Source organism: Pempheris klunzingeri, chromosome 5, assembly GCF_042242105.1.
Source record: "Pempheris klunzingeri isolate RE-2024b chromosome 5, fPemKlu1.hap1, whole genome shotgun sequence".
Lineage (NCBI taxonomy): Eukaryota > Metazoa > Chordata > Actinopteri > Acropomatiformes > Pempheridae > Pempheris > Pempheris klunzingeri.
The window spans coordinates 27401923-27412691 of NC_092016.1; the positions used below are offsets into that span (position 1 = coordinate 27401923).

Below are 10769 nucleotides of genomic sequence, written 5' to 3' on the forward strand. Positions count from 1 at the left end.
GCAAATCCTATGTAAATGTACTGACAGTGCACAATAGTGACTTAATAATGCAGAGAGGTTGTTAAGTTCACTGGTCTTACATCTAGAACGCCACTGACATTACATTATTACATTATTACATTACAACAGTGGGGCTGACCTGTGGCTGAAAGGGTTCCTGGCCAGGTTCAGGTGTGTCAGTCTGTAACAACATCCAGCAGACAGTGACACAAACAACTGCAAGAGAAGGTCAGGATGAGAGAGACGAGATGAGATGAGAATCAACAGCGACATGGAACAAAGATTTGAGAGGCTCTGCTGTTATTTTGGATACAGAAAACAGTGTGTTACACCTTCCAATCAGACAAGAGCAACACTTCATTAATAGCAGACACATCCAAACTGTCAGGTGAAAACAAACCTTCCAGACTTTTTGACAGATCTGATGAGATGTTAACTCTGACACACAATACACCACTATTTATCTGAACAATTTGATTCTGATGACATGAGCAGGTGACTCTTCCCCTGTCTCAGCCTAGATTTCACCCTGGCTTTATACTGAAGGGTCTGTTTGTGGAGCGAGGACAGTCCGAAGCCTTTTGCTCCAACCAACAACACACAACATGTACATGTATGACGACGCAGTGTTAGGACCCAGGTCATAATGGTTTGGGGGTGGCTGTGTTGTGTCTCCTCCCTGCCTGAGGGTGGTGCTTTTGCCCCGTCTGTCCAGTGTTTGAGCTACAGGTGGTGGCTGCGGATTGGCTCAGGACTTGATGGAGGTTACCTTAAAATCTCTACTCCTTTTCCTTCTCAGCTCTGAACGGGACCCTGCTCTGCCGGTGCTCGAGCTGATGTTAAATGTGCTCCTAAAGTAGTACAAGGTGGTTGTAGGGGTGAGAAGCACTGTCTTCCTGTTAGGGAGATACTGTAGGTAAGAGGCCTGTATTTTCTTTCATTTTACTTCCTTCGGTTAGCTGCTGTAGTTGATGTATTTAATACGATGTTTAGTTTATCGTGTTGTCCTGATCTCACCCTGAAGCCAAAGACTTGCTAATAAAACCGCTCTGTTTGAGTTGCATCTGCTGTGGCACGGGTCAAGAGGGGAGTCATCTCCCTTGTGCTGCGCCCAGGTTTCCCCCACGGAGCTAGGCTAGCACTGGCCCTGCTGTGTGAGGCTATCTGTGTCCCCTGACTTTCCAAAATGTTTGATTATTCCTTTAGGTGAAATCAACCAACTAGCCTCAGGGGAGGGCAGCGGTTTAAAGAGTGTCTCACTGACCGTGTCCAGAGGGCAGCTGGTGTCACTGAGGTCCAGATGAGATAGAGAGTTTGTACTGGACAAGAACTTGAAGAGAAACTGCAAGACACACAAACACACAAACACCAGTCAAGGTGCTGCAAACACACTTCCCATAGACACGATGGAAACTGTAACTAAAATACACTAACTAGTTTTGTCCATAACAGCAACTACATAGTTCAGAAGAACATTGTTCTCCCAGTGGGGTCCACCCAAATGGCCCCATAAAACACTGTAGGCCCCATATTGTGGGTGTTCTCCCAGTTGTCTGGCCCCATTAAGTGTGTAATACCAGGGCACAGACACACACACACACACACACACACACACACTGATAACTGGGATATGTAGAAGATCCATCAGTGCAATGTGAGTCGCTTTGAATATCCTTACAATCATCTATAGTAACATCTGTTTTTTGATTGTAGGCTGACAGTTCAGGCAGATTGAAACCCTGAGCAATAGAACAAACCCAACAGTTGACAGTTCTTCAATCCGTAACACACACACACACACACACACACACACACACACACAGAGCAGAGAGTACCATGGCCTCTTCAGTAACCAGGCTGCCGGGGTTTCCAGACAGGTCGAGGTGGGTCAGAGATGCAGAGAACAGCTGTGTGGAGGATAAAACCTGACTCAGACAGCCAAGACCTGGAGACAGATGGACCAGACCAGAACTGGTGATCATGTTGTTGAGGAGTTTAACTGGATGTGGATGTAGCGGTAATTTTGTTAACTACTTGCATTGGGTTTGAAATGACAATGACGGTTGCAGGCTGCAGATCCAAACTCTATATTATATTATATATATTATATATGTTATATATGTTATATATAGTGCACTGTACAGGTGACATCCACCTCCTCTGTCTACATCCTCTACCTCTACATATTGCTCTTGCCTCTAATTTGTCTGTGTGTGTGTGTGTGTGTGTGTGTGTCCAGCTGTTTGAGTGTGTACCTCTAGCAGTCATTGATACCCGGGACAGAGAGAGATGTTTGAGTCCTTTAGCTAGGTACCCCAGCCCTTGACTGAGAGCCATGACACCTGGGAATGAAAACACAGCACACACACACACACACACACACACACAAGGAAATATGTCTACAATCCAGCATGAGCAGTCAATGAAACAAACATTTAAGTACACACTTTACACACACACAAAACAATGAATTGTGAGGTTCATCTAAAATGTGAGGCTGACATGAATGCAGTCGTCTAGTGATGTGGGAAGCACTAACATACTGCTGTATCTGAATGACTGGAGCAGAGGCTGACGTCACCTCTTAGCTCTTCCCTCTGCTGGTTCCTGCTTCCCGACCAACTGAAGACTTTTACCAAACGTTCCCGTCCCAAGTTTATTGCAGGGATGGATCAAACTTCTAACTCCAGACTATCTGCATGGCTAGATATTACTAGAGGTGGTTTACCACGTGTCATTTGGATGGACTGAGCCTAAGCTGCACACCAGGTCAGAAACACTACAGCTGCCTGTTTCACTCACTGACAAAACTTGACAGAGGAAGTGCCACTCGGCTCCAGGTGGACCATAACGCTGTGTTCATACCACTCAGGTGTGACATGTAAAGAGCCCACCTTTGTCTTCAATTAGGTTTCCTGAGAGGTTGATGGATTGCAGGGTAGAGGAGGTGTGTTCCCGTAGGGCAGCCGCCATTTTGATTGCAAAGTCCCTGCAGCAGAATAACAAGGTTACTTCTCGACCTCAATCAACCGTTGTAAAGTAGACCAGACCAGACCAGACCAGACCAGACCAGACCAGACCAGATTAGACTAGACCAGACCAGACCAGACCAGACCAGACCAGACCAGACCAGATTAGACTAGACCAGACCAGACCAGACCAGACCAGACCAGACCAGACCAGATTAGACTAGACCAGACCAGATTAAACTAGACTAGACTAGACTAGACTAGACTAGGCTAGACCAGACCAGACCAGATTAGACTAGACCAGACCAGATTAGACTAGATTAGACTAGACTAGACTAGACCAGACCAGACCAGGTTAGACTAGACTAGACTAGACTAGATCAGACCAGATTAGACTAGACTAGACTAGACTAGACCAGATTAGACCAGACCAGATTAGACCAGACCAGACTAGACTAGACTAGACTAGACCAGACCAGACAAGACTAGACTAGACTAGACTAGACCAGACCAGACCAGACCAGACCAGACCAGACCAGGGCATCTGGAGCTGGACAGAGGAGAAAAAGACCTGTCGCCTCATTACAGAAAGTTCCTGAGTCTGACATCCTGTCCCGTCTCAGTTTGGCATGTAGGGTTTTTGATAATACAGAAACATGTTTCCTGACTGCATTTAAGAAGAATCCTTTCTTATCTTAGGAATTCATCTCTGACAGAACTGTCCCCACCATAAGGTTCTTTGAACCAAACCTTCCCGTCTCTGGGTGACGTATGGCAGTGCATAGAAGGTATTCAGTTCAGAACTGTAGACATTCTTTAAGTCTGGCTCGGGCTTCACCGTTGACCCAGGGCTTCTGTCCTCCATCTATATCTGTGTATAGTGTATGTTGGCTTAGATTTGTGTAACTGGGATCGTCATCACATCATTAGATCCCAGGGCCTCTTGCTTGCAGCCTAGGTTGGCCTCTGTCTCGCATGTATAGAACTTGAGAATCACCTCTTCAACTTTAAAACTCTATCCAGGGACAGTCCACTTTAAATCAATGCACAGATTCAAACAGCCTTTAGCTGTGAGCCACTGAGCAGCGTCCTTAACAAAGAGGAAAGCTGAGCATTTGCTGCAATGCACCTTGTTCTCCTCTTGTTGAGGAGGTGTTTGTTTACTCGGACCACCCGATCTACCAACCTCTCTGCACACACACATAAACTCACAGTTTGAGTCCACTGGCCTGCAGCGAGAGCTCCTCCAGACCGGGAGATGAGGACAGCAGGATGGCCAGCTGCTGCTGCACGTCCACCGACTGTAGGGACACAGACAGAGAGACAGACAGTCCAGGACAAACTTCCAGGCTGGTATTGCCAAATTTCATTTGTAGCATTAAGTCCAGAGATATGTATCAATACTCTCTGTGCTTAATGCTACTGTTCCTCAGCTCAGCAAGAAATGTTGTCTGGGAAAACACAAGGTGAGGATTTGGTACTAAAGACTGTAACTTTGGAAGATACCCAATAGATTTGTCCAACTCAGACTGTTGAAAAACCACTTGGACCGCAGCAAAGCTGGCCAGTCCTGCCGACATGAACATCTGACTGACTGACCGAGCTACTGAGTGAAGATGTTACACCTTTGCTTGGTGGAGTTTTTGTCAATAAAATGAAGTCAGATTTGAAGTAATTTGATTTCATTTCATCACCAGTTCACCAGTGATGACAGAGTGTAGCTTGTTATAAAGGTGAGAGTGACCAACTGTGATGTGTGCAATCATCGATCGTCCTCACCAATCTGTTTTCAGACGTGGGAGTTTAGACCAGTGTCCTGCGATGCACTGTTCATGGTAAAAGAGGACACAAGGACATAATTCCCTAAATGGCTCTTTGATTTGACATGCGTAGGTCACACAGTGGCCACGGTCATCCAATCAGCTTCACTAGTCATTTAATAGCAATGAGATAATTAGCATGACTTAGAGAGAGAGTTTAGTGACCAACAACGGACATCTTTCTAAGACAGAGCCTTTGTCGATTATTAAATGTGATGATGAGTGAACTGGGCTCCTGTAGTCTCTCCCCCGGGATATTTGTGGTCTAATTATGTCTGTGTGACTATTATGCACGCTACAGGCCACCTGTCAACACTGGTGGTGATAGTAAAGGTTAATATCTGTCACTAAATCATTAAAGCGTCTGATGTAGTCCACGTCTTTGCCCTCCCATGAGGTGCACGCCCTCAGTGAAGAAAGGTCAAACATTCACAAATCTTAAAAACACTATTTTCACTATTTCACAATTCTTTAGAGGAAACATTCAAATGCAATAAAAAGAGGGTACCAGTTTGAGTTCCTTGCAGGACATTTTGGTAAACCACTGGTTGAAAGACAGTGCTGCTACTGCCAATGCCAAGTCCCTAAGAGGAAAGGACAGGAGAATGTTAAGGGTGGGGGGGGCGTTAAATCAAATATGTGATTGGAAGAAACAGCATTGTACTGTGTCCCACCTGCTGTCTAAGTGGCTGAAGTCCTGCAGGTTGAATAGTCTGCAGTTGTTGATGTAGTAGATGTTGTCAACATCCTGTAAATCAGTTAGCCATGCTTTACTCAGATACACCAATAACACACTTTGGTTATTGTTAAGCTGTTATGACGTTTCACTTAAATGAGAACTCTGGCATTTTTGAACCTGGACCCTATTTGTCCACATCCTGGTGTGTGAGTGACTGGTAGGTAGTAAAAGTGTTGGAACTGGTCCAGTAGATCACCTCAGCCAGCAGCCACCAAATGGGCTGCAATGGCTGCAACGTGATCCTTTGGGACAACTGCACCTGATCACAGTAGGTCCACTACAAGAGCTTGTTTGATCCACTGACAGGCTCAGAGTGTCATTCTAAGTGTGTGACAGCATCATGGAAAGGATCCCTACAGACAGTTTGTCATACTAGCTGAGTTCTCATTGAAGTAGTCTATGAGGTAGGTAGTGAAGGTCATTGGTAGTACTCATGGCATATTTCAATGTTTTATTACAGTAGTGACTTACCCACTGAATCTCCTCTCTAAATGGCATGTCGTTGAAATCACACAGAGCAGCATAGGTATCAGAGAATCCCCCTGAGGAACACACACATTCACACACTGTCTATCTGCAAACACACGAGCAAATGGATCAGTGATCCTGGTAAATCTGCTGTGTACCAATAAGGACACGAATAATACTTCTATTAGTTGCATAACTGATCTTCAAGTCACACGGTGTTGATAGCAGGTGACAGTGAGCTGAGCAGCCAGCTGATAGTGTTAGTAATGTAATCATCGGTCCTGTCATGTGAAAAGCACGTACCACAGGAGCCAGGCTCACTGTTCAGCTGCTCCTCTATTGCAGCAGTCAGTGTGAGGAGTCGCTGCTGGAGGTCCGGAGTAATCATCTTTAACAACTTCCTGGAGATCGAAGGACAGACATATGCTTGTTAAGACATACTGTGTAAGAAGACTGAGCGTCTGCAGCCCTGCTGGCAGCTCTGTGAGGCCGTACCATGGCTCCAAGAACACACCAGGCTTTGAAGCCAAGCTCTTTCCACACTAACATTGTGAAGGAGACGACTGTAAATCAGGGGCTGCATTTGTTTCGAGAGGCGAAATGACTTCACCATCAGAATTTGATCCATTCAGTCCGATAACATTTGGGAAATCTAGTCGAGCTGCACGATTAAATCATTTTATCCCTGTTCAGATTAGATTAACAGGAAGTTAGCCAGCTCTGCAGGCCTGACACGCTGGCACACATGCTCTAAGGGCCAGATGATGCTGAAGATCAGGGGACTTTTCTGTCTTTGGCTTCATGCACCACTGAGCAACCTTCAGAGGGATGAGCAGACAGACTGTGTCCTGTTCTCTTCATACATTCACGGGCTGTACTGTGACACAGAGGTGTCACTTCAGGGTACATTCAGACATGGAGCGGCTAATCGGGACACACAGGAAGATCGTATTCCATCACTGTAGCACTGAATAAATGTGTGTGTAGAAACATATTCAATGCAGATACTTCCATACCGGGCAGAGTATTGTGGCTGTACTTTTATTTTGTTGGCCATCTGCACAGAGTGTTTGACCTTTTCACCTTAATTTGACTTAATAGTCAAAGAAGTCTTTTTCAGCACAGACCCAAAGAAAGCTACAGGATGTAAAGACTAAAATTCCAATTCTGCATGTGAAGTATGAGCTAGCAGCTTATCAACTGATTGGTGTGCATTCGGACATGCAGCAGGCTGTGGAGTGGGACCCACCCCGGAGAGGAATCAGGGAAGATCCTCTTCAGTGAGGCAGTGATGTGACTGACCACGGCCTCCAGATCCTCAGCGTGCAACACACTGAAAGACAGAGTCTGACTGTCGGTCTCCAACTCCATCTGCAAAACACGCATCATGTCACATGTGTATGATGCTGACTCACAGCAACGACAAGCCTTAGCCACAGAGAATCTACATCCACAGAGAAATACTTCATCAGCCAGTATTTCACAGTGATTACTGGTTAACGCTCTTCTGATCTTCCTCTGTTTCAACTGGCATCCAGGGTAAACAGGATATGACTGAAAAAAGTCTAACAGAACAAAACGTCACTAAATAATAGAAACAAGTGCACATGTCGATCAAAATGATGAGGAGAATGTACCTGTGTGAGACTGTGGATGTTGATGGAACAAATCTCCAGGTAGCTGAAAGTGCTCTCCACCTGTACACACACACACACACACACACACACACACACACACACACACACACACACACACACACACACACACACACACACACACACACACACACACACACACACAGAGTCTGTGCTGCTCTAAGCACTGAAAAAAATCGTTTTACATTCAACACCAGCACGTTTTTCCAAAAACAGTGTCCCAGTTAATCAGGATAATCCTAAAAACGAAAGCAGTTCCTAATAAAACCTGATCACGTCACGTCTGGATTATCCACAATCACATGACTGCTGTTTCTAGAAATATGAAGTCTTTCCAGAAGCTAAACGGTGTTCACCTCCACTGTAATGAGGTGAGGACAGAAGATATCTCAAAGCCTCGGCTCATAAAACCTAAACTATCTGCATGGTTGCATAACTATTAGGATAAATCTGCAGCCCTCAAAGCTGGAGGTGTCTGCTTCCAAACCCTCATCGTAGCCTTCAAAATGAGAGTCCTTCACTGAGCTTTCCCTCTGAACTTACTCACTTTATGTCATTTGCATAATTATTTTAATGTAAAATGACTGAATATTTCACATGAAAGCAAAAATAAGACAAAAGTGCAGGAAATGAAAGGACACCTGTCCCTGCAGGCCCACATTCATGTGGAGACACACTGGAGGGGTCACAGACCTTCTTGTGAAACGTGCTAACTGGAGAATGTGTGGGTTGTTTGGAATAGATGTTTTAACATTTGAGTTGTGATTTACCCTGACAAGCTGCTTATTGGTCACCAGATAACCTCTCCATAGGCTCAGTACCTAAGGCAGACAGAGAGACATGATCAGAAGGACCCCCCCACCTGTTCCTACACAGTAAACATGATAAACCTCACAGTTTGTCACATGGAGTCATCACTCACCATCAACTCCTTGGCCGATCTCCCACACAGCTGACCGGGGGGGCTCATGACAACAGGCGTCACCAGACAGACTCTGTGAGGTCTTAGCAGCTCTGAGATCTGATCTGCTGATCGGGTCATAGACACAGAGATCTGTTATGAAGACTGCTGCTGGACCTTCATCACCCTCGATCCTTTGTCTCGCTCATGTCATTCAGCTTGGTGCGTTCATACTACGTTCTTTCAGAACATCAGCAGGAGCAACCAGGGTCGGTTTTAGGGTTAGCATTATTTAAGCCAGACCAACTGGGCCAGAGGGGACACTGCACTAGTGATCCAGTAGTGATCTGCTGGATCCTCCAGTGCTCATTAGTAGGAACATAAAGGCTGGCAATCACTTTTAGAATGGTTAAGACTCAGTCAACAGAGTCCCAGCTGTGGCTTTGTCGTCACCGCTGACTGGAATATTCCACATGATACAACCCTGCATGTGTGACGAGACACACAGCCTCAGCTTCAGCCTCACGGCGGTCAGAGGCCTGGATCTGATGCCGTAGCTTCAAGTGCCAGCTGAGGAAATCTGATGGAATGTAGTGTTTGTGGACACGTTATTTAACTATTTTACTCATTTAATACTTCTTTGGGTTAAAGGCCTACTCTTAGAGCTTTTTGATCAAATATGTAGTTGGTGTGTGCTCGAGGACCTCTATAAGGAGCAGTTATGGAAGGAACAACAGTGTTGCAGCTGTTGACTGCCGGCTGGGAACCACACCAAGAACAGGAGGTCTGATGTGTCTCTTTAAAGGCTCAGTCAAACCAACATTTAGGACAAAATCAATACATTTAAATGGGATCACCTAAACCAGTGAGGGCTAAAGGACTTACATTCTTTCAGTTATGTTTCTCTAACGCTTCACTTTTTTCCAGCAGGAAAATGACTGCTGTTCACACCAGGTGCCTCTCCTGCCCCGTCGCTATATTGTGGTACAGAGGATTTCACATGATGCACCTTATAAACTCCTCTGGACATTTGATCTGAAACTGTCAGTCAGTAACAGAAAAGAATCCTGTCTCTGAGCTCTTTCCCTCTTGTTTTTTGATTATTTCATTTTTTATTTTTTTACAATAGAATGAACACACACCATAGAGCCGGCACACGGTCCCCTTACACAAGATGGAGTCAGATCTCCCAAAAACTATCCAAAGCTGCCGGTTGACACCAGTTTGGGCAACATCACACACACACACGAGTGCATGAGGCAAAGATACGACATTATGAGTCATGTTGTCTCCTTCATGTCAGTTGGTGTCGCTGACGGTCACAGTGGAAACACAGCTGTAACCACTGGCGTGAAATTACTGTTGTGCTACTGATTCACTCACAGTTGACCTTTGTAGCAGCAGCCCCGAGGCCGACTTCACTCAGTCCAACTGGTGTCAGTGAAGCCAGGCTGTGGTACAGCGAAGGGCGCTCTCTCTCTCTCTCTCTCTCTCTCTCTCCGATACGTGACACAGGATCCAGTGCATGAATTATCTCCGTGTTTAATCTACCAGTGGTTGACAGTTTCCCCCACACACTGTGCTACCAGCCAGACTGTTTGAAAAGCTTTTCCATGGTTGTATGAAAAAGTCAAATGCTTTCAATGATGTTTTTGGTTTTAATGTTGTCAAAAATCTGCTTTTTGGGATTGTTTACACCAAAATCTACAAAAGAAATAAACCCTACCTGATAGAAAGAGAGAGGGCGAAAACCTCTCAGTATAACATGAAACACTTCCACAGCATCAACATCTATCTTTCTATCTTTCTATCTTTCTATCTTTCTATCTATCTATCTATCTATCTATCTATCTATCTGATTCGGAGTACCTGACAGTGGTAGGATCCTCTATTAGCCACTGGAAATAACCTACTGCTCTAAATGCTTCTTCTGCCACAAAGATATAAGAGCACTGATGTCCCTGGTGTTAATATGTTAGTTTATCTTACCTTGCAGGTTTGGAGAGACAGAGTCCATTCTGAAGACTTCAACAACACGATGGAAAAGGGCCCAAAAGTCCAGCGGTGCTCACCTCCTGCTCCTCCAGTGTCCCACCTCCAACATCACTATCTGGACTGAGAAGTGCTCCGGCACCACGTTATCAGCACAAACATGAAGAATGAGTCTTAATAAGTGGTTAAAACTCTGTCCAGCCTTAAAAATCCTGCCTGAATAAG

The 10769-nt window shown here is 45.2% G+C and overlaps 1 protein-coding gene across 1 annotated transcript in view; it reads right to left on the minus strand.

Moving 5' to 3' along the window:
• The window catches only part of carmil2 (capping protein regulator and myosin 1 linker 2), a 51581-nt gene extending 41012 nt beyond the window's left edge, over window positions 1-10569 (minus strand). Inside the window, exons 1-15 of the mRNA XM_070831295.1 lie at window positions 10542-10569; window positions 8574-8677; window positions 8422-8472; window positions 7634-7693; window positions 7246-7367; window positions 6300-6397; window positions 6000-6070; window positions 5464-5537; window positions 5298-5373; window positions 4182-4270; window positions 2895-2989; window positions 2256-2342; window positions 1836-1945; window positions 1265-1342; window positions 140-216 (exon numbers count right to left, since the gene is read on the minus strand). Of these exons, the coding sequence (XP_070687396.1) occupies window positions 140-216; window positions 1265-1342; window positions 1836-1945; window positions 2256-2342; window positions 2895-2989; window positions 4182-4270; window positions 5298-5373; window positions 5464-5537; window positions 6000-6070; window positions 6300-6397; window positions 7246-7367; window positions 7634-7693; window positions 8422-8472; window positions 8574-8677; window positions 10542-10569 (1220 nt within the window). The remainder of the gene's footprint in view (window positions 1-139; window positions 217-1264; window positions 1343-1835; window positions 1946-2255; window positions 2343-2894; window positions 2990-4181; window positions 4271-5297; window positions 5374-5463; window positions 5538-5999; window positions 6071-6299; window positions 6398-7245; window positions 7368-7633; window positions 7694-8421; window positions 8473-8573; window positions 8678-10541) is intronic.
• Between the last annotated feature and the right edge of the window lie 200 nt (window positions 10570-10769).